General features: G+C 41.2%; 2 protein-coding genes across 2 annotated transcripts; both read right to left on the bottom strand.

The window, feature by feature from the left end:
• Positions 1–308: 308 nt before the first annotated feature.
• On the bottom strand, positions 309–1,289 carry LOC141135599 (taste receptor type 2 member 40-like). Its single transcript, XM_073624445.1, has one exon. The coding sequence runs from the start codon at positions 1,287–1,289 to the stop codon at positions 309–311; it is 981 nt and encodes a 326-aa protein (XP_073480546.1).
• An 18,777-nt stretch (positions 1,290–20,066) lies between these two features.
• On the bottom strand, positions 20,067–21,074 carry LOC141135441 (taste receptor type 2 member 40-like). The gene has a single exon (XM_073624434.1). It carries the CDS (start codon positions 21,072–21,074, stop codon positions 20,067–20,069), a length of 1,008 nt encoding a protein of 335 aa, XP_073480535.1.
• Positions 21,075–23,584: the final 2,510 nt, after the last annotated feature.

Here is a 23,584-nt window from a genome sequence, read left to right as displayed (position 1 = left end):
TACAGCCCCTTCTTACTTAATCTTCTTTATTGTGGTTTGATAATGTGTTTTATATTGGTTTGATATTGTATTTAAATTTTCTTTATATTTTGTTATAAACATCTCCAATATCTGTAATGTATTGTCTGCAAGTTAATAATATTTTAATTTAATAAAAATACAATCTACAAAAAAACATTTAGCATGGAAGTTTTGTCTTTTACTAATCATGTTTTTCTGATTCTCTTCTTTCTTTGTGGAAAGTACGTTTTTAAAAAGAATGATCACAGGATATCTTATATATAGTAATATGTAATGTTTTATTATTATCACTGTGCGATGATGTGAACTGTCTGATGTGGATGGAAATTTATGCAGAGGATCTTCTGTGATTTAGGTTGTCCTTTCCTGAATAGAGATTGCAGCAAAGCGAAAGACACTTGTTTTAGTTTGGGACATCCGAGAATAAGAACTATTGACTGAGCAGGAGGATAGCTGTATATTACAATCAAGCAGGCACAGAATCCAGAGCTGTTCCTGGGGAAGGTATCTATAAAGAGAAGGACCTCAGACATATAGAATGAAATATAAAGAAGAAGGAGGCATGCAATTGTCCTGGCTGCAGATCTGCGAGCTTCAGCTCTTGGACTGAGGTCCCCTTGGGCATTTCTATCCTCTTTGTGACTGTGTGTAATTAATAACTTGATGATCATACCATTAGCAATACCAATGAGAGCTAATGGAAGGGAACAGCTAATGACAGTACTGGGTAGCATGTACACAGCATTCACTTTAGGAACAGCGACTTCCATACTCTGATTTGTTGACACGTTTAAATAGAGATGATCCTTGTGCCGGTTCAATGCAGCAGGTAGGCCATTAGCTACAGATGTAAAAACTGAGGCCATCAGTAACTTGGGTATTAACCGTGAGACCCCCAACTTTAACCGAATAAGAAAGGGATGAGTAAATATGACAATCTGCAAGTAGTAGTAGATAGAGAGACAAACCGTGAACCAAAAGCTTGAAAATATAGGAAGGACCAATAGGACCGTAAATAAAGTGTAGATCTGATCAGAGCTGTAGAGGTCTCGGTCCAGGAAGCTCAAATAATCATTGATCAGCATTATGAACTGGAAAACAATGTTAGAGGAACCTAGGGTCACCAAAATTAAGTCAGATGGGTTGAGCTTTTTACCTTTCACTTTGTCTACAAAATTGACAAGCACAATTAGTGAGTTAGTGAACACTCCCATGATGGTGCTTATACCCAATATTATCATTGAAACCAAAATAAATGTAGGCGGCATTGATTATTCATGTAAGATTGTTTGATTTTAACAATTGCAAATATGCCACAGAGGACTTTGCAAGCAATGGCATCTGTCTTGCATCGCTGATCCATTTATTAATATACCCCTTAGAACCAATATGCTCACCTGTCAAAGCCAAAAAATCACAAATTAAAAGAATTCTATGGTCACAGCATACACTTTCAACATTGCAATAACAATACAAAAATAGTTATTTTCACAATCCAATATAAGCAACAAAATCTCCTTTCATGTGAGTACTGCCTGTCTGCTGGCCATCTCTTCCCATAATTTCCTGGATTCCCTGCATGCTTTACAGCTTATCTTCCACTAGTTACTTTTAATTTCTAAGGACTCTATATCCCATAATACCTTGCTGCCTGAAGGCAATGATTCCTATACTGGTTCTGCCTGCTTAAACCCTTCCTCCCAGCACCAACTCAGTTCAGAACGCAGGCTCTGTGAATTCTGTGACACAGCACTGAAAATCAACAGGGCACAGTAAAAAGAATTCCTAGAGAAGAAAATGTCATCAGCACACCAAGGATTTCTCAAAGTGATTTATTTTCATGGTCACATGATAAACATGCAGCTGTATGTTTATCATGTGACCACAGAAATAAATCCCTTTTCGAGGAATCCTTGGTGTGCTGATGACATTTTCTTCACTTTGATCATCAACGGTTTCCAGCCTATGGTCATTACAGCACCCAGAGTTACTGAGTAGCCAGTTTCTTGAATGTGTGCGTAGAGAATATTGTGCTTGAAATAATTCCAAGAAAGACATGTGTAGAGACTGAGCTCCAAAAAGTAAGATTACAAACTTCAAGATTGTTCAGAGTAATAGGAATAGACAAGAAATAATTGAAGATCAATGTGGAAATTAATATATGGTTTACATTTTGACCATAGATACGCTTTAAGTAAAAAAAAAAAAACAGAATGTATATTCACACAGCTAGCAGAATCTGAAAACATATATTGCAGTAATTTTTTCAGAGTTATAAAACATTGAGAGAATGGTTTGATTCCATAATGTTTACTAGTGTTAGTTTAGTTACTACAGGAAGACTAAACAGGACATTGCTTCAAAACCCGTAAAAGAGGTTCTAGGGTCAAAGCTAAATTGCCATAGCAATTGTGGTTTGAGAGTTTGGACTGTCACAACACCGCTGTAATGGGACACAAAAAGTTTTTCACTGAATGTAAAAAATCCCCTTGAAATGTTGGTTTCCACAATTTAATTTGACATGAATGTCTTTATCATGCTAGCCTTGTGCCAATGTGTTGGACCATTATCCTGGAGGTTCTTGGACTATTACCCAAGAAGCTCAGATTTTTCACTGTGTTGGGAAATGTTTTTGTGAGTAGGTCCATGTTTATGTAAAAGAGGGTTGGAACCAAACCATCCTCTACTGGGAATCATGGTTGATCTAGGTACTGGAACAAAAGTTCTGGGGACAGGCATATATATTTTTATATGATATATATTTTTATTTTTATTCTTGGGGGCGTAACGACCAGTCTTTGTGCAAGCTTCAGCTACAGGTGTGATTTTAGCTATAAGTTCAAAAGGAATAAAGTGAGTAAATTTATTTATCTGTCTCAGCTATTCACCCCATGTGTGTGAGCAGACCTGTTTCTAGAGGATCCAAATAGACACTAGAGATATTATTATATTATTATTATACGTGGTTTATATAGCGCCAACAGTTTACGCAGCGCTTAAGCGCTTAAGATATCTTAAGATAAAGGTCAAAGCATACTTTTTAAAACAGAGTATTTATTTAAATATTATCAGAGAAAATGTTCAAATCAAATAAATGTTTCAGAAACCATACTGCTGTCACCAAGGAATTTATGAACATATTTTTCCACCCACATACAACAGGAACATGATTTCTTCATATTTTATACATTACCTGAATAATATTCAAATTAGTGAACTATGCCGTTTTTCAGATATTATCAGAAGTCACAAACATTTCCAGCAATAGACATTAATTGACATTATTTAATATGATTAATTACAGATATTTAGATAATTACTATTTTCAGTTCATTTCTTTTGTAAATTTGAGAATACTTGCAGTAGTCTCTCTTCATACAATGTCTGTCTTGCTTTAAATGATTGTCTTAGACAGCTGGCGCCTGACTTTGTGTGTCAAGCCTGATTGTTAGATTGGCGTTTTAATATTTACTTAATGATTTCTGTTCCAGAACTGTGTTTATTGCAGGATCATATGCAAGGCAACCAACATCTACATCAGGGTTTCTCAGCTAGGGTTCCTCCAGAGGTTCTAGGGGCTAGGGGTTCCATGAGAACTTTCTACCTTTCAGATAAGTTTGCACTGAATCTGTTGATCCTTTTCGCTATCTGTAATGGTGAAATTCTTCCCAATGACCACACGTGTAAGGAACATTGTTCCCACAGACCATCACACTAATGTTTTATGAATTGTAGATATAATATTTTTTTAGCAGGGGTTCCCTGAGATTGGAAAGTTATTTCAAGTTGAAAAGGTTGAGAAAGGCTGCTCTACATACTGACACATGTAAATGTCCCGAAAGTATTTATAAAAGTTCTGTGGCATCAATTCTACATACCTTATTACTAATTTCATGTACATTTCCAGGCCTCTGAATTTGGCTTGCATTGGCAAAATTCTAGTAACCTTTAGTGATGTATCAATGGTTAAGATTTTATTGAAGAATCTAATTTATATACCAGCCTGCCTCCTTTTAATTAGGGAGCATCATTGCTCCAGGGCTAATTGTATGTTTCATGCAAATTAGAATCCCATAGCACATACAGATGACAGCTTGGCACCACCCTAGACAGCTTTCTTTAGGGAAATTCAATTTGAGATTTGGAGCGATATTTCTCCACCTGTGAAATATGTGCTGGAAATAGATATAATATAATAATAGTAATGCAGTTGCATGGTTTGTGCTGCGTGGAGGGAATAATACTTGCTCTTGGTCAATAAATTGTAATCAGTTCTTGTGGTAGTCTAGGATGTATGTTTTTTTTTTTTTTAAGTAGATAAAGGGAAGTCCCTCTGTAAGATCTTTTCGGATGTCTGTGTTCCTGTTGGAGGGACTCGCATTCAATTCCTGAGACAGGAGGTGGGTGGATATCATTTTTACAGGATTTAAAGCAGTATTTACCCAAAAGCAAACATTTATGATATTGCAACCTACCAAATCTTTGATGTGATAGCTGCATTAATTTTCTTTTTTATGGATTTCCTTTTCTTTGTTAGTGTATTTAAATCTGCTAGTCCATCTAACACGTTCCTCCCCCCAGACTGACAATGTTGCTATTCAAATGTGCCCTTCAGTGTGGGCATTCTGTTTCAATGGTTTTTATTGAAATTTTCAAGACAAATAAACATTTAAGAGATTTAACAACATACCATAAATCTGTATCACATTACAGTAAACATTTCGGGAAAAGTATTTTGGCATCTTCTAACCTGCACATCTGTTACAGCTCTTTACTTGACGAGCCACATCAGAAAAAAAAAACAAAACACAGTAACGTTCCTATAACCTAGAAATAATAACTATCTTTTTGGTTTCCCCATCACTCCTCCATGAACTATATGGGGGGGGGGGGTTCGGGGGAAACCATGTCATATGGAATTGATGTGATCTAGAAATACAGACCATAAATTCAGCCTTTGAACGGGGTGGTATAGCGTCCCCTTCAATGCTTCGCTCATTACTGTAGATTTTATAACATCTATCTCCCTAGCACTACAGGGAGAGTATAGGGAAAGGGGTAATCCAGAGAAAGAGAGGAGAAAAAGAAAAAAAAAGAAAAAGAGGAAAGAGTATCAAGTTCACTCCATAATATGAACTCTGACTCTGACAAATCATGAGGGGTCAGACAGGTATTTGATCCAGAGTTCTCAGACTTTATCAAACATAGCTCCTTTGTCTAGTAAGCAGTGGTGGATGGTGGATTTTTCTTTTGGGGGGGGCGGCACTGACAGCAGCATCCCCCCCCCCCGGGGAAGACTGCGGCGTCACACACTAGCCACAACCCTCCCCCACCGCGGACTGTGGTGTGACACTGACATCAACCCCCCCTCCCGCGGCACCTCCCCAATCTAGGGATGGCATGCTGCGGTGTCCTCTCCTCCTCTCCCGGGATGGGATGCGGGCAGTGGCTCCGGTGTCTGCTACTCCCGCAGCCGTGTGTCTTCTTCCTGTTCTTCCAAAGCTAGGCATTCAGTTAGATCGCCTGATGCTTTGGCCATTCGGGAGACAGGTCTCACTGACCTGCCTCCTGATTGGTGGGGAGGAGAGTTAGTGTGAAAATAGTGAAAATTAATTTGCTACCGTCACACAACAGGGTGGGATCAGGATGCAGTGCTCTGTGCCCCCAACCCACCCTATTTTGAAGCCTATTAGAAACTCTGGCTCTAATCACATTCTTCAAAATACGCACCCCCTGCCTATCCCTGCCATAGTAATTTATGTATTCAGCGTCCTCAAAGGGGCCAGGCACATGGATAGGGAGGGCAGCCAAGGTGTTGGGGGGGGCGACGCCCATAATGCCTGGGTCGCCACTGCTAGTAAGATTGCCGAAAGGCATTCAATGACCATGACAACTTGTTTTTCACCAAGTTGAAAGGGATTGTAGGTGTCCTCCAGGACCTAGCTATTGCTATCCTAGCTGCCGTGAAAATAAAGGCTGTGAGTTTCCCTGCCTGTCGAGTGTAGGCATTCTAATACAAAAGGTGTGTTACTGGCCAGATTACCAGGTGAAAACAGAGGAAAAAAAGCAAATAATGTAGCACTGCATCTAGTGATTGGTAAGCTGCAATATATTTTTGGGTTTAATACTGCTTTAAAGTTGAATTCCAGCCAGGAAACACATAATATTATTAGCAAGCTACTTGTCTTTATAAAGTCAATTTTTTTTCATCATCTTTCTGATCCCACAAACCTGTCCGTTTTGTCTCCTTATTGTGTGACTGGGTTTTGTGTGACTGGGTGCTGCTATTTTCTCTCAACAAAGTGCTGCAGGGGCAGTTGTTTTGCCTAAATAGAAGTGGCGCCACCCACGCTTTACCAAACAGGCAATTTTGATTTGATTCTAGGCTAAAGGGTTGCCCTCCAGAACTTGAATGTTGACTTTTGAATGTTGTTTTCCGTAAGTTTGGGAGCTGCAGGTGGGGAATGCTGTCAGCCAAAGAAGTTAATGGCTGTACGCTTCTGTTCTCATGTAAACGCAGATCCATCTCTGCATGCTTGTACAATGTGATTTTCCCAAGTGTGAGCACAGCTCTGTCTAGTAGGGTGAGAGACCTAATTTGTCTCTGCTTATGCAAATCTTAAAGGCCTTGTTCCTCCCCCAGCTTGTGAAAAAAGAAGCAGCACACTGTGAAACTAATCTCTTGGTTACTTTTCTTTATTCTTCTGCCAGTTTATGTTTTGTTAGAAGATAAGTACTGCAGCACAAGTAACTGCATCTTATGCTTCTTCTCCCTTCCAAGTTCTGAGCTCTGCTATTTAGGAATTGCAAGAGGTTTATACCAAACCAAATTCAGCTACTTACATTGCTTGCATTTACAAAATAGATTTATTGATATAAAAATTAATACAGGGCTGCATTAACTTGTGTCTTTTATGTCTGCTCGGAATCCAGCTTTATAAGTGTAGCACCCTCTACTATAGGTAAGTGCTATAGTGAGGATTTTTGGTAGGTTCTGTCAGTACAGGTAAATTTAGGCAGGCCTATGCTGCAAGCTAGGCCTGTTTGTTTTTGATCTGGGGACAGGGAGTGGTTAGTGTAGCAGTGGGTTGTGACCACCTGTACTTTAGTTCTGAGGGGCCTCCCCTGCTTGCAGGGAGAATGTTCTGGAAGGGGGACAGGGCCTAGAACTGGAGTGGCAGGCAGCTCATGTGAGGATCCCTGACCAATCCCCAACTGGAATTGGCAGGGGGCAGGCCTCGCATATAAGCTGAGGTAACAGGCCACTGGGAGGAGTTGTCGGCCGTGAGAAATGGAGAATGGATTACTAGACAGCAGCAGGAGGGCACCCCTATCTGAGGGAGGTGCGCCAATCGCGGGAGGAAGCCCGGGAGAACTGTGAGGGAGCTTCACCCTTACACGGTCATGGGTGAAGTCCTCATCATTACATGGTCATTGATGAGGAGTTCCTAGAGCAGAGGGGCAGGAGAAGCTGTCGGAACATACGGTCCGGTTAAGTTCTCCATCATGGACTCGGGTCAGAAAAAGGTCGGTGAGTGTACCACAGTGGAAGGGTGGATGTGGAGACATGCGAGGAAGTCTGTGAGGGAACTTTGTCCTTACACAGTCATGGATGAAGTCCTCATCATTACACGGTCATTGATGAGGAGTCCTGGAACAGAGTAGAGACTGTGGGGAATAGTGTCAAATCAATGCGGCCCGAGGGCGCAGGATTTGCAAGCTGGACTAGCTGGGAACAGTAGTCCACTGTTCAGCACATGCTATTAAACTACTAGGCCTCCGGGGAGAAGTACTGCAGACCTCTGGCCTAGTAGCAGCAACTAATCAGAGTCAGCATTAGAGACTATTTAGAGTGGGATATTTTGCATATAGAAGAGGATGTGACAAGAAACATAATGTGCTACAGAATAAGTTTGTGCAGGAGGGAAGGATTCCTGGGAGTAATAGTCTGCAGGAGTTACGCAGAGGAGGAGCAATAATCTGCATGGTGATGCAGGGAAGAGACTGTGGATGTTATACATGTGCATAATTTCTTCAAGGCTCAAACGAAGTTTAATTCATAAATATGATGGCAAAATAATTGTTCTAGGGGCATCCCATATCGCCTTTCCCCCAATCAAGTTATATCCCCCCAATAAATGAAAACAAAACAAAGCAAAAGACTTTTCATTGTCTACAAGTGTGACTTAATGATGTCTGGCAGAAGGGTGAATTTGCGTGGATGTTAGTAACTAGTGGCAACACACCACAACATAAGGAACCTGCCACATTGCTCAATCAAGGATGGGCAGTGCATTGTATGGTGAAGGGAATTCTACATGGTCCCCAATACTTGCAAGTACCAGGTATTTGCAGGGGTTCCAACAAATCAGCGGAGAAGTGAAAAGGCAAGTATCTGCAGAAGGGTTGATGTTAAGAGAAGCTGTCACTCTGCCCCAAATAAAAACCCTACATGGGATTTAAAGCCCGTGCTGTGTACCTTCATGTACACATAGCTTGCAATCAGGGCTGGTGCAAGGACTTTTGACACCCCATGCAAAACCTCATTTTTCCGCCCCCCCATTGGCTCCACCCCTGAATCCACCCCCTTTGCCTGAGCATCAGTGTGACAGAAGCCAGCGCTAGAGGAAGGATGCGGCTGCAGTATAGAGTACTGATCATAGAGGTGTGCAGGGGATGTTTGCTTTTGTTCCTCCAGTACTGCACCTCTATAATGACACTAGAGAGCGGCTGCCTGCATCCCCCTGGATGTGCACGCTTTATCCCAGCAGCACCCAATAGAGGTTATAACATTTATTACAGAGGTATTTATAATACAGCACCCAAAACTTACGGAGACAGAGAGTAGGGAAACCAGCGGCTGGGCACCCTAGGCAGCAGAGCGCCCTAGGTGGCCACCTAGTTTGCCTAGTGGAAGCACTAGCCCTGCTTGCAATTTTACCAATCATATTTATACATCCAAAGCAGGTGAATTTTTGGTGACAGTAGTATGCTTTCTGCAACATTTATTCACTTTCAACTTCTTTGCAAAAAATATTTAAACAAACATGCCATTTAGAAAGTATTCTTTAACCTTTATAAATCATTAAATATCACCATTGTCTATTATTATCCTTTAAAATAGCTCTGCTCAAATGTTTGGCGTTGAAAGCTGAGATTGATAACTTATTTTCTTAGTTTGTTCCTTTGCTAAAAACCCACATTTTTTATAACCACATTAAATTTACATCTTTAGCTGAAGCTTGCACAACAACTGGTATTTATGTCCTCAAGAATAACAATATTTATCTGCCTATCCCCATATCCGTTGTTCTAGTACCTGGACCAATCATGATTCCAAGAAGATAATGGTGGGATCCAAACCCTCTTTTACATAGACACCATTTATTACGGAATGTAGTTATAATTATATGTGCATCTAAAGCAGATGAATCTGATAGAAGTGACACCAATCAGATTCATCTGCTTTGAAAGCACATGTGATTCTAAACACATATTAAAAGAATCCTGTATTCTGGCCAATGCATACCTTAGTGAAATTTGCTTCTATCAATATAAAATGTTTTTAAAAAAAAGAACAGTGTGTTGACATGTGGCCTATGACAGAGTATGTTTGTTTGTATCCATCTTCCTAGGTTTCTTTTTTTTTTTTCCATTTCCGGTCCTCCAGTGGCCGCTACTTCCTGTTCTATACAGTATGTAATCTGGTTCCTGGCACAGAGACGTCACTTCCTGTGTAAATGTGTGTTTTAGCCACATATTGTGGTTTTCTCCGTCCTTGTTTTGTTATACTTTAGGATGATCCCTCTGTGCCTTACTGGTTAATTTTTGGCACCAATATGGTCTGCCACACCCCCTCCCCTTTTGGCGCCAAAACACACTATATAGCAGTTGCTCACTCTCTTTCAACCCAGGAACATCTCTGTATCCTCCTGGGGATTTACATCCAATTCTACCTTAAGTGAGTACTTTATCCTCTGCTGCGATGTTACTATATTCATTTTTATTGAAGCATAAATGCCCCCCCAAACTTACTGTGGGTTTTTTTTCTCCCTATTATGTTTTACCATAGGCTCTCCCAGTGCATTTGCACGGTTCCACATGGACCATTGAGCAGATATGGTCAATGGGCTCTTTGATGCCCTCCTATGGTTGCTGTAGTACTACTATTTATTATTGGCTATTTATTGGCTTTTTCCTCATTGGAACTGAACCCCGAGATTGGTTGTAAATGGAAACAGGTATACATCTTGTTTTCCTATATTATGACCTTTGTATACACATATATTTTTTCCTGTCTTTTCTTATATTTTTTTTTTTCTTCCTTATTAAATAAATTGTAGCGCTTAAAAAAAAAAAAAAAAAAAAAATTTAACCACTTCAGCCCCGGAAGGTTTTACCCCCTTCCTGACCAGAGCACTTTTTACAATTCGGCACTGCGTCGCTTTAACTGCTAATTGCGCGGTCATGCAATGCTGTACCCAAATGAAATTTGCGTCCTTTTCTTCCCACAAATAGAGCCTTCTTTTGATGGTATTTGATCACCTCTGCCGTTTTTATTTTTTGCCCTATAAACGGAAAAAGACCGAAAATTTTGAAAAAAAATGATATTTTCTACTTTTTGTTATAAAAAAAATCCAATAAACTCAATTTTAGTCATACATTTAGGCCAAAATGTATTCGGCCACATGTCTTTGGTAAAAAAAAATGTCAATAAGCGTATATTTATTGGTTTGCGCAAAAGTTATAGCATCTACAAACTAGGGTACATTTTCTGGAATTTACACAGCTTTTATTTTATGACTGCCTATGTCATTTCATGAGGTGCTAAAATGGCAGGGCAGTACAAAACCCCCCCAAATGACCCCATTTTGGAAAGTAGACACCCCAAGGAAATTGCTGAGAGGCATGTTGAACCCATTGAATATTTATTTTTTTTGTCCCAAGTGATTGAATAATGACAAAAAAAAATTACAAAAAGTTGTCACTAAATGATATATTGCTCACACAGGCCATGCACATATGTGGAATTGCACCCCAAAATACATTTAGCTGCTTCTCCTGAGTACGGGGATACCACATGTGTGGGACTTTTTGGGAGCCTAGCCGCGTACGGGGCCCCGAAAACCAAGCACCGCCTTCAGGATTTCAAAGGGCATAAATTTTTGATTTCACTCCTCACTACCTATCACAGTTTTGAAGGCCATAAAATGCCAAGATGGCACAAAACCCCCCCAAATGACCCCATTTTGGAAAGTAGACACCCCAAGCTATTTGCTGAAAGGCATGTTGAGTCCATGGAATATTTTATATTTTGACACAAGTTGCGGGAATGTGACAATTTTTTTTTTTTTTTGCACAAAGTTGTCACTAAATGATATATTGCTCACACAGGCCATGGGCATATGTGGAATTGCACCCCAAAATACATTCTGCTGATTCTCCTGAGTACGGGGATACCACATGTGTGGGACTTTTTGGGAGCCTAGCCGCGTACGGGGCCCCGAAAACCCAGCACCGCCTTCAGGATTTCTAAGGGCGTAAAGTTGTGATTTCACTCCTCACTACCTATCACATTTTTGAAGGCCATAAAATGCCCAGATGGCACAAAACCCCCCCAAATGACCCCATTTTGGAAAGTAGACACCCCAAGCTATTTGCTGAGAGGCATATTGAGTCCATGGAATATTTTATATTTTGACACAAGTTGCGGGAAAGTGACAATTTTTTTTTTTTGCACAAAGTTGTCACAAAATGATATATTGCTCAAACATGCCATGGGCATATGTGGAATTACACCCCAAAATACATTCTGCTGCTTCTGAGTACGGGGATACCACATGTGTGGGACTTTTTGGGAGCCTAGCCACGTACGGGGCCCCGAAAACCAAGCACCGCCTTCAGGATTTCTAAGGGCATAAATTTTTGATTTCACTCCTCACTACCTATCACAGTTTTGAAGGCCATAAAATGCCAAGATGGCACAAACCCCCCCCAAATGACCCCATTTTGGAAAGTAGACACCCCAAGCTATTTGCTGAGAGGCATGTTGAGTCCATGGAATATTTTATTTTTTGACACAAGTTGCAGGAAAGTGACAATTTTTTTTTTTTTTGCACAAAGTTGTCACTAAATGATATATTGCTCACACAGGCCATCAGCATATGTGGAATTGCACCCCAAAATACATTCTGCTGCTTCTCCTGAGTACGGGGATACCACATGTGTGGGACTTTTTGGTAGCCTAGCCGCGTACGGGGCCCCGAAAACCCAGCACCGCCTTCAGGATTTCTAAGGGCGTAAAGTTGTGATTTCACTCCTCACTACCTATCACATTTTTGAAGGCCATAAAATGCCCAGATGACACAAAACCCCCCAAATGACCCCATTTTGGAAAGTAGGCACCCCAAGCTATTTGCTGAGAGGCATGTTGAGTCCATGGAATATTGTATTTTTTGACACAAGTTGCGGGAAAGTGACAATTTTTTTTTTTTTTGCACAAAGTTGTCACTAAATGATATATTGCTCAAACATGCCATGGGCATATGTGGAATTACACCCCAAAATACATTCTGCTGCTTCTCCTGAGTACGGGGATACCACATGAGTGGCACTTTTTGGGTGCCTAGCTTCATACGGGGCCCCAAAATCCAATCACCGCCTTCAGGATTTCTAAGAGCGTTAATTTTTTATTTCACTCCTCACTACCCATCACAGTTTTGAAGGCCATAAAATGCCAAGATAGCACAAAACCCCCCAAAATTACCCCATTTTTGAAAGTAGACACCCCAAGATATTTGCTGAGAGGCATGGTGAGTATTTTGCAGCTCTCATTTGTTTTTGAAAATGAAGAAAGACAAGAAAAACATATTTTTTTTTTCTTTTTTCAAATTTCAAAAGTTTGTGACAAAAAGTGAGGTCTGCAAAATACTCACTATACCTCTCAGCAAATAGCTTTGGGTGTCTATTTTCCAAAGTGGGGTCATTTGGGGGGGGGTTTGTGCCATCTGGGCATTCCATGGCCTCCGAAACTGTGATAGGCAGTGAAGAGTGAAATCAAAAATTTACGCCCTTAGAAAGCCTGAAGGCGGTGCTTGGTTTTCGGGGTCCCGTACGCGGCTAGGCTCCCAAAAAGTCTCACACATGTGGTATCCCCGTACTCAGGAGAAGCAACAGAATGCATTTTGGGGTGTAATTTCACATATTCCCATGGCATGTTTGAGCAATATATCATTTAGTGACAACTTTGTGCAAAAAAAAAAAAAAAAATTGTCTTTTTCCCACAACTTGTGTCACAATATAAAATATTCCATGGACTCGACATGCCTCTCAGCAAATAGCTTGGGGTGTCTACTTTCCAAAATGGGGTCATTTGGGATGGTTTTGAACTGTCCTGGCATTTTATGCACAACATTTAGAAGCTTATGTCACACATCACCCACTCTTCTAACCACTTGAAGACAAAGGCCTTTCTGACACTTTTTGTTTACATGAAAAAATTATTTTTTTTTGCAAGAAAATTACTTTGAACCCCCAAACATTATATATTTTTTTAAAGCAAATGCCCTACAGATTAAAATGGTGGGTGTTTAATTTTTTTTTTTCACACAGTATTTGCGCAGCGATTTTTCAAACGCATTTTTTGGGGAAAAAACACACAATTTTAATGCACTAAAACACACTATATTGCCCAAATGTTTGATGAAATAAAAAAGATGATCGTAGGCCGAGTACATGGATACCAAACATGACATGCTTTAAAATTGCGCACAAACGTGCAGTGGCGACAAACTAAATACATTTTTAAAAGCCTTTAAAAGCCTTTACAGGTTACCACTTTAGATTTACAGAGGAGGTCTACTGCTAAAATTACTGCCCTCGATCTGACCTTCACGGTGATACCTCACATGCATGGGGCAATTGCTGTTTACATTTGACGCCAGACCGACGCTTGCGTTCGCCTTTGCGCGAGAGCAGGGGGGGACAGGGGTGCTTTTTTTTTTTTTTTTTTTTTTTTTTTTCTTTATTAATTTTTTTATTTTTTTTTCTTATTTTTAAACTGTTCCTTTCATTTTTATTTTTTTTTTATCATTTTTATTGTTACCTCAGGGAATGTAAATATCCCCTATGATAGCAATAGGTAGTGACAGGTACTCTTTTTTGAAAAAATTGGGGTCTATTAGACCCTAGATCTCTCCTCTGCCCTCAAAGCATCTGACCACACCAAGATCGGTGTGATAAAATGCTTTCACAATTTCCCAATGGCGCTGTTTACATCCGGCGAAATCTAAGTCATGAAATGCTCGTAGCTTCCGGTTTCTTAGGCCATAGAGATGATTGGAGCCATTCTGGTCTCTGATCAGCTCTATGGTCAGCTGGCCGAATCACCGGCTGCATTCTCAGGTTCCCTGTTGGGCCAGGAGAGCCAGAGAAAAACATGGAAGACGGTGGGGGGGGGGGAATCCCTCCCACTGTTTGTAAAAGCAGTCTAGAGGCTAATTAGCCGCTACGATTGCTTTTACATGAAAGCCGACCGCTGGCTGAAAAGAATGATACCAAGATGATACCTAAACCTGCAGGCATCATTCTGGTATAACCACTCAAAGTCCAGCAACATACCAGTACATTGCTGGTCCTTGTATTGTAAACTTTTTTTTCATGCAGCCTGTGGGCTGAACGAAAAAAAGATATTGATCGGTGGGTATGCCCACCATTAGAATACCTCCCTTCATCCGCCCACTTCTAATGATGGGCATACATGCACCATTTATATATGCCGAAGCATGGGGGCATCCTCCCGCAAAAGGCAGAAGCAAATTGCTCCTCCACCCACTGCTGCCCCCACGCTTCGGCATATATGCTGAAGTATGTAACTGTGGTGGTGAAATCACCTCCGACAGCGCTGGAGTCACGGCTTTATATATCGTGGGAGCAAAAGCTGTTGCTGTCAAGATAAATAAATCCGCGCTGCAACTGAATGGCGTACCTGCTAAGCAAATGATGGTTAACAAAAAAACAAAGTAACATTACAGTATAACAGTAATACTTACCATACCTGCAAAGCAAATACAAAAAAAAACATAGTAAAAAATAAAACATTTAACGCAACCTGTGCCTACCTAAAATATATATATGCCGAAGCATGGGGGCATCCTCCCGCAAAAGGCAGGAGCAAATTGCTCCTCCACCCACTGCTGCCCCCACGCTTCAGCATATATGCTGAAGTATGTAACTGTGGTGGTGAAATCACCTCCGACAGCGCTGGAGTCACGGCTTTATATATCATGGGAGCAAACGCTGTTGCTGTCAAGATAAATAATTCCACGCTGCAACTGAATGGCGTACCTGCTAAGCAAATGATGGTTAACAAAAAAACAAAGTAACATTACAGTATAACAGTAATACTTACCATACCTGCAAAGCAAATACAAAAAAAAACATAGTAAAAAATAAAACATTTAACGCAACCTGTGCCTACCTAAAATATATATATGCCGAAGCATGGGGGCATCCTCCCGCAAAAGGCAGGAGCAAATTGCTCCTCCACCCACTGCTGCCCCCACGCTTCGGCATATATGCTGAAGTATGTAACTGTGGTGGTGAAATCACCTCCGACAGCGCTGGAGTCACGGCTTTATATATCGTGGGAGCAAACGCTGTTGCTGTCAAGATAAATAAATCCGCTCTGCAGCTAAATGGCGTACCTGAAAACAAAGTGGTTAACAATAAAAAAACAAAGTATAAAAAAATTGCATACCTATAAAGCAAACATGATAAAAACATAACAATAAAACATTGCAGTATAGAATGCAGAACAATAGAGAGAGAATAGAGAGAGAGAACAATAAAACGACAACTATTTTTGTTTTTTTTATTTTATATTTTTTTTGTATTTTTATTTTTTTATTTTTTTAACACTTTTTTTAGTAACTTTAACTTTTAACTGTAACAGGTTTGGGTCTCTCAAAATGCGATGGCATCTTGGGAGACCCTGTGTTAGTGTGCCTAGTCTGTGCCGTGCTGAACCCTACGCTAATACTCCACTAGTGTATGGTAGCGTTCAAAACATTCACCAATGCATAGACCAGGATTGTCAGGACAGGAGGGACAACAATACCGGTGTCACGCCTAAATCCGCGCTTGCTGCAGACATGACATCTTTTTTGGGGGGCTCGTTGGGTAGGGGTACTCTGGAGGACATAAGGAAAATGCCTCCCATGCAGCCGGCTTACTGCATTTGGATTGGGAAGGTGAGGTGGAGCACCATCTGGAAACAGAAGGGCTCTGACGATCTCTTCCTGGAATTTAAGGAAGGATCCAGTCCGTCCTGAAGCTCTGTATAGCACATGAGCATTCAGCAAAGCCAATTGAAATAAATAAACAGACACTTTTTTGTACCAGCGTCTGGCCTTACGGGCAACTAGGTACGGCACCAACAACTGGTCGTTGAGGTCCACCCCTCCCATATTAAGGTTGTATTCGTGGACACAGAGGGGTTTCTCCACAACACCAGTCGCCGTAGTAATTTGGGTCGTCGTGTCTGCATGAAGGGAGGTAAGAACGAAAACATTCTTATTGTCCCTCCACTTCATAGCGAGCAAATTATTATACTGCAAGCAGGCTCTCTCCCCCAGCCTAAGACGGGACTCTACAAGCCGCTGGGGAAAGCCCCGGCGATTAGGTCGCACAGTGCCACATGCTCCAATCTGATGATCAAACAAGTGACTAAAAAGTGGCACGCTCGTATAATAATTGTCCACGTACAAGTGGTACCCCTTTCCGAATAAGGGTGACACCAAGTCCCACACTATCTTGCCAGCGCTTCCTATGTAATCATGGCAGTTTATCGGCTCTACGTGACTATCTTTGCCCTCGTAAACCATAAATCTACATGTATAGCCTGTGGCCCTGTCACAGAGCTTATACATCTTGACCCCGTATCTGGCACGCTTGCTGGGAAGGTACTGTTTGAAGGACAAGCGGCCAGAAAACTTAATCAGGGACTCATCAATGCAGACAACTTGATGGGGGGTAAACAAGTCTGCAAAACGTTGGTTGAAGTGGTTTACGAGGGGCCGAATTTTGTAGAGCCGATCGTATGCAGGGTCTCCACGAGGATGACAGAGTTCATTGTCGCTGAAGTGCATGAACCGCAAAATCTGCTCGTATCGTGCCCTGGTCATGGAGGCAGAGAACACGGGCATATGATGAATTGGGTCAGTGGACCAATATGACCGCAACTCACTCTTTTTGGTTATGCCCATGAGGAGGGAAAGGCCCAGAAAGATCTTAAATTCGGAGACCATAATTGGTCTCCAATCTCTGGCAAGGGTGGACTGGGGAATAGTGGCGATGTGTTGACCAGCGTACAAATTGCTTTGGTCCACAATAGATCTATAGAGATCTTCGGTGAAAAACAGCGAATAAAAATCCAGTGGCGTAAAGTCAACTGTTTCCACCTGAATTCCGGGTTGGCCAGTGAAAGGGGGAAGTACGGGTGCTGCAGAAGTGGTGGGTTCCCAATTCGGATTGGCGAATGCAGCAGGAAGGGCACTATGTGCACGGCCTGTGTTCGTCTTCTTCTTGGTGGCAGCGGGACACTACTTGTGCTTGCCAACTCGCCAGCTTGAACTGCACTTATGGGACTCGCCACGTCACCACGTGATACTGCAGTGCTGGATGTATGACCAGGGTGTACTAGGCCACTGGTGCTTGCCAGTTCACCAGAAGGAGTAGCGGCGCTAGTACTTCTCTGCTCCATACGAGAGCCCTGCGGTTCTTGCACTTCAAGGACAGAAGAAGTTCGGGGTCTGGTACGCCTGACCCTAGCAGGGACCACAACTCCGTCGTCAGAGCTATCTGTCATGGAGCCGCTGTCCTCTACAGGTTCGTATTCTGAGCCTGAACTTGACAGATGAGTGACTTCCTCTTCACTATCTGTCATACTCAGAAACGTGTAGGCCTCTTCACTAGTGTACCTTCGATTTGCCATTTTGGCCTCTAAATTTAAGGGTACACTAGTGAGACTCACAGGCAAAAAAGCTCCTGACTGTTAGCGATTGATTCAAAACGCTACCAAAAAACTGTTAGCGATCGCAGGGATCAGGCCTGACTCTGTGAACGCTGCAGTTATGTGTGCTTAGTGTTTTGTAAGTGTCAGTTATCGATCGATACTGCACTTGGGTGGGCTGGGCTGGGCTGGGCCGAGGGGCAAAACGCAGGTGCTAGCAGGTATCTGGGCTGATCCCGCTAACACTGTGTTTCAGGGAACCCTAAACTGCTGGGGAGTATAGATCTGATCGGATCAGATATCGATCCGTTCAGATACTATAGCACTAAGGGAGGTGTATGCTGCGTGCGTGGGTTTTAGCGGTACTGGCGCTAACCTGACGCTGCCTGGGGCGACGCAGACCTTATCTGACCCTAAAAACGTAACTTATATCACCGCCGGGCAATTAGGGGGTTAAACCTTTATAAGGTAATAAACGGCGGGTGCCCTAAAACTATAATAAACTATAATAAACTGTAATAAACTACAAAAAACAAACTAGCTAACCAGCATCACCCGTAACACTTATACGGTGATCGCTGGTGAAAGGGTTAACTAGGGGGCAATCAAGGGGTTAAAACCTTTAGCAGGTAGTATATGGGGGTCCCTGTCGCTATAAAACACTGACAGCGAACCTGTATACTTACCTCCCTAACTAGCGTCACCTGTGTCACTAATACAGCGATCAGAAAAACGATCGCTTAGCGACACTGGCGACGGGGGGTAATCAAAGGGTTAATTTTTATTAGGGGGGGGTTAGGGGGGTACCCTGGACCTAAGGGGGGGGTACCCTAGACCTAAAGGGGGCTAACCTAACTGCCCTAACACTTGTAACTGACACAAACTGACACCAATGCAAAAAAAAAAAAAAAACTGCTATTGGTGTCAGAGTGACAGGGGGTACAGGGGGGTGATCGGGGGGGTGATCGGGGGGTGACTGGGGGGTGAAAAGTGTGCCTGCGTGTTCTACTGTAAGTGTAGTGTTGGTGCACTTACTTGGATGTCTTCTCTCCTCTGCGCCGGGACGAAAAGACCGGCTCGAGGAGGGATGACATCACTTCCTTTCCCTCTGTTTACATTACAGAGGGAAAGGAAGCGTTTTCATTCGCCGGGAGCGATCGGGAGGGGGTGGCCATCAATGGATGGCCTCCCCTTGACCTTTCATCGCCCGCGAACGAGAGCCGACCGCCTATGGCACCGGGGGGGGGTCCGATCGAACCCCCCACCCGCGGGAGGCAGATCACGTATGGGTACGTGATTTTGCCTGCCCGTGCCATTCTGCCGCCGTATATGTGCGTTAGGCGGTCGGCAAGTGGTTAATATTTGTTCACATTTTTGTCACATGGTTTGTAGCAGCTTGTTTAGTTTTCTTGGGAAGCGCATTAATCATCCCTTCTTCCATTGTTTTTTTCTTCCTTCCCTAGTTGATGGTCATCCACCTCTATTGCTAAGACCTTGATGTCTATATTTGAATAAATTTGAAATACTATTTTTGAACTTGTTAAAGCCTCTTTATAAGGTAATATAGTGGACTAATATAGCGTCTGATCTCTGGGCATGGGCTACCATCTTTCATCAATTGTTGTATGATATTATATGTTTATGTGTTCACTTTTTTATAAAATCTTTTCTCATTTTAGTTTGGGTACAGTGTTGCATGATCGCGCAATTGTCATTCAAAGTGCGACAGCGCTGAAAACTGAAAATTGTCCTGGGCATGAAGGGGTGAAAGTGCCTGGTATTGAAGTGGTTAAAAACATTTAATAATTTTATTTTGAACAAGACACAACCAAGCTTAGTCACCTTCATTCTCATTAGTGCAAAGAAGTATTGGGTCCACCTGATATACAATTAAAATATATGGCTTATAAATTGGATTCAATTAATAAAGGTAATAACTAGAAACAATCTAACACAAATCCTGAGGTTAGACCTAAATTATATTGATAATATATGTAAAACACTACATTCTCTTTAGGAATACGCTAGTCATACCTTAACGAATGGACAAATACCACAAACAAATTTTTGTGGGTGGGAAATTTATTTTTGTAGTTTTAAGTTTAATAAAAGCAATAGTTGGCTTCTTTGTCTTTCCTTTTTTAAATGAATGTACAGAACTAAGTAACTCTAAGGCCACTTGTTTCAGCCGGGGACTTCCAAAAATTAGAACAATAGATTGTGAAGGAGAATAACTATAAATAACTATCAAACAGATGCAGAATCCTGGGCTGCTGGGTTGAAAGGCATCTATAAACATTAGAATTTCTGATATATAGAAGAAAATATATAACAACAGAAGGCAGCTTATCGTCCTTGCTGCTCGAATCCGACCTTGAGCTCGTGTACTCAGCTCTCCATTTACATTTCTGTCAGAATTGTTATTTAACAGTGACTTGATAATCAGTCCATTGGCAACAGCGACTAAAATTAGAGGAAGAGAGCAGCTTATAAGGTTACAGGTGATGAAGTAATAAATATTCAGTTTAGCGCCACTTATTTCCTCAGTCTCATTGCTTGAGGTGTTTAAATTTGAAGTATCTTTGTTCAAGTTCCAGGCTGCAGGGATGCCAGTCGCCATTGCCATAAGAAGAGAGGCCAGGAGAAGATGGGGTATTAGTTGGGAAACTGCTAACTTAATCCGAATGAGAAGTGGATTGGTGAAGATAACAATCTGCAGACAATAATTGACAGATAGACAAACTGTGAACCAGAAATTGGAGTAAATTGGAATGTTCAGCATGATTGTGAACAAAGTATAAATCTCATCCGAAAAATAAAGATCACTGTTGAGAAAGCTTAGGAAATCATTTGCCAGCATTAGGAACTGAAACAGAACATTAGTTGCACCCATTGTAACCAAAATAAGATCGGAGGGACTTAGGGCCTTTCCCATCATTTTGTCAAAGATGTTCACAGCGATAATGAGTAAGTTGGTGAAGACACCCATTATGGTGCTGACACCCAGTATAGTCATAGAGACTAGAATAAAGACTGGAAACATTAGAGATGAACATCCAGATTCAGTCCTCTGAACAGTCAGGCAAAATGTCACAGATATGTCATTGCAAAATGCATTAGCGTATGATTTCTTGGTTCCAGATAGGATGCCTGCAATGTTTTATTCAAAATACATGAAAATTTAATTTTTTGGAAACATAGAGGCTAATGTCCTAAATTACCGTAATTGATATAAACCCCTAGCTATCATACAAGTCCAGATGGAAATAGGACCTAGAAAATGCACTGTAGCATAAAAATTTAAATGATCTATGGTGTTCTTATATTGCAAAACATTTGTAAAGAAAATGCATACCTGTGTAGTTGTGGTCTAGTGCCTAGAAAATATGTCCCCACAAATGTTCCTAAATGTTTTAAAGAGGATGGCACATTGAAGCTGCCAATAAACTCCTAAACTTAGTCCTCCATTCCTGAAGCCATAGAGATGGACTTTCCTTAAAGGAGAAGTATAGCTAAAGCTCTTTTGGCTATACTTCTCGTGTAGGTCACAGGAGTACAGTTTGTTCTGCACTACTGTGACCCATTTTCAGCCAACACCAGGCTGACATCACTCAGCCAGACCAAGCTCTAAAAAGATCTAACCATATGGTCAGGATCTACCCAGATGCCTAGACCAGCACCTGGCTAAGCCTGAGCCAGCCGCTCTTGCCCCCTTCACAGCCCAGACTGACAGTCACGGCTCTCTGCTCAGAGCGGAGGGGAACAACTGAGCGATCATCAGTGTTTGATCGCCCAGTTCTCATTGCAGAGCTTGAGGGGGACAGATGCAGCATCAGATCGATGCTGCATCCAGCTAGGTGAGTATAAATGTTGGTTTTTTTGGAAGTCCATACTTCTCTTTTCATTTTCTAGAGGCAAAAAACTAAAAACATTGGCATTACCATCAGTGAAAATGCCTTGCAACATCATGACACCACAGCATCAACATGACCATGCTGATGAACGTCACCTGACTAGTTGGCGGGGATAAAAGGAAAGAGAGGTGTGGATATGCACTCTCTCTCTTCCTAGCAGATGGTCACTGGCCTCAGTTTGAGCGTTCCCTACAGATGGACCTACCTTATCCTGAGGATATCTTCTTCACATAAGGCACGTAGATGGGATCCTTGGAACCACTGTGGGGTTTCTATCTCTTTGGTTTACAAACTTTTGAAATCCACCCATTTTATTGTCATCCTATTTTAATTCTTTGTTGTTGAAGTTCCCCATTCCAGGCACCGCCTCAGAAGCAATTTTGATCATATTTTGTCATTGGTTAGAAATGTACTGCTTTATTGCTTAGTAATGACCCATTATTTTAGGTTTTTGAAGGGTTTCATAACACATTATAAAATGTGCAAGTTTATATATATATATATATATATATATATATATATATATATATATATATATATATATATATATATATATATATACATATAGTATATGTAGTAATCACATATACTATATGCATATACAATCTGATTTGTATATGCTTTCTTGAAAAAAGTGGACTTTGTTCCACGAAACCTGTTGCATGAAAACCATCATATGTAGGATAATGGGTAATGGGTGGCATGTAAACATGAGATTGTAATGGTCCTTTCTATATGGCTTTAATTGCAAGAATCTATAGATGTTTTAAAACTTGTGTTACATGTAAAAAAAAAAAAAAAAAAAAGCACGAAGAAACTTTTATCTGTGTGTTGGTGATGACTATACACATATCATAAGTATACCCTTTTTTCTTATTGTTTGGTGTACTGTGGAATCCTTTATGAAGAGGATACAGATATGGCGAGAGTGGATTAATCTCTCTCAATTCCCAATAACCATATACTGATAATCTCAATTATACTTTTATATTCTTAAGGGAATATGTAGTGGTATTCATACTTTAGGACTAAAACATAATGAAGTAGAAGGTTCATATGATATATTTCACAACAATTAATAAATCACTGGGACCAGATGGCTTGCACCCGAGGTTACTTAGGGAACTCAGTCAAGTAATTGCCAGACCATTATTCCTAATTTTTACTGACAGTCTACTGACTGGAATGGTACCAGCTGATTGGAGAAAATCCAATGTAACACCAATATTTAAAAAAGGACCAAAATGCATGCCTGGGAATTACAGACCAGTTAGCCTAACATCAATAGTATGCAAGCTCTTGGAGGGGATGATAAGGGACTATATACAAGATTTTAGTAATGAAAATGGTATCATTAGCAGTAATAAGCATGGATTCATGAAAAATCAATCTTACCAAACCATTCTAATAACCTTCTATGAGGAGGTGAGCTGCCATCTAGATAAAAGAAGGCCCGTAGTTGTGGTGTATCTGGATTTTGCAATAGCATTTGACACAGTTCCCCATAAACGTTTACTGTACAAAGTAAGGTCCGTTGGCATGGACCATAGGGTGAGTACATGGATTGAAAACTAGCTACAAGGGTGAGTTCAGAGGGTGGTAATAAATGGGGAATACTCGGAATGGTCAGAGGTGGGAT

The sequence above is a fragment of the Aquarana catesbeiana genome, linkage group LG01 (assembly GCF_042186555.1).
Source record: "Aquarana catesbeiana isolate 2022-GZ linkage group LG01, ASM4218655v1, whole genome shotgun sequence".
NCBI lineage: Eukaryota > Metazoa > Chordata > Amphibia > Anura > Ranidae > Aquarana > Aquarana catesbeiana.
Note: the sequence above shows the minus strand (reverse complement) of the source record. Positions and strands in the feature narration are given on the sequence as shown.

Bases quoted from the DNA above. Each gene is read 5' to 3' on its own strand.
- LOC141135599 (XM_073624445.1), bottom strand. From the start codon at position 1,289: ATGCCGCCTACATTTATTTTGGTTTCAATGATAATATTGGGTATAAGC.
- LOC141135441 (XM_073624434.1), bottom strand. From the start codon at position 21,074: ATGTTTCCAGTCTTTATTCTAGTCTCTATGACTATACTGGGTGTCAGC.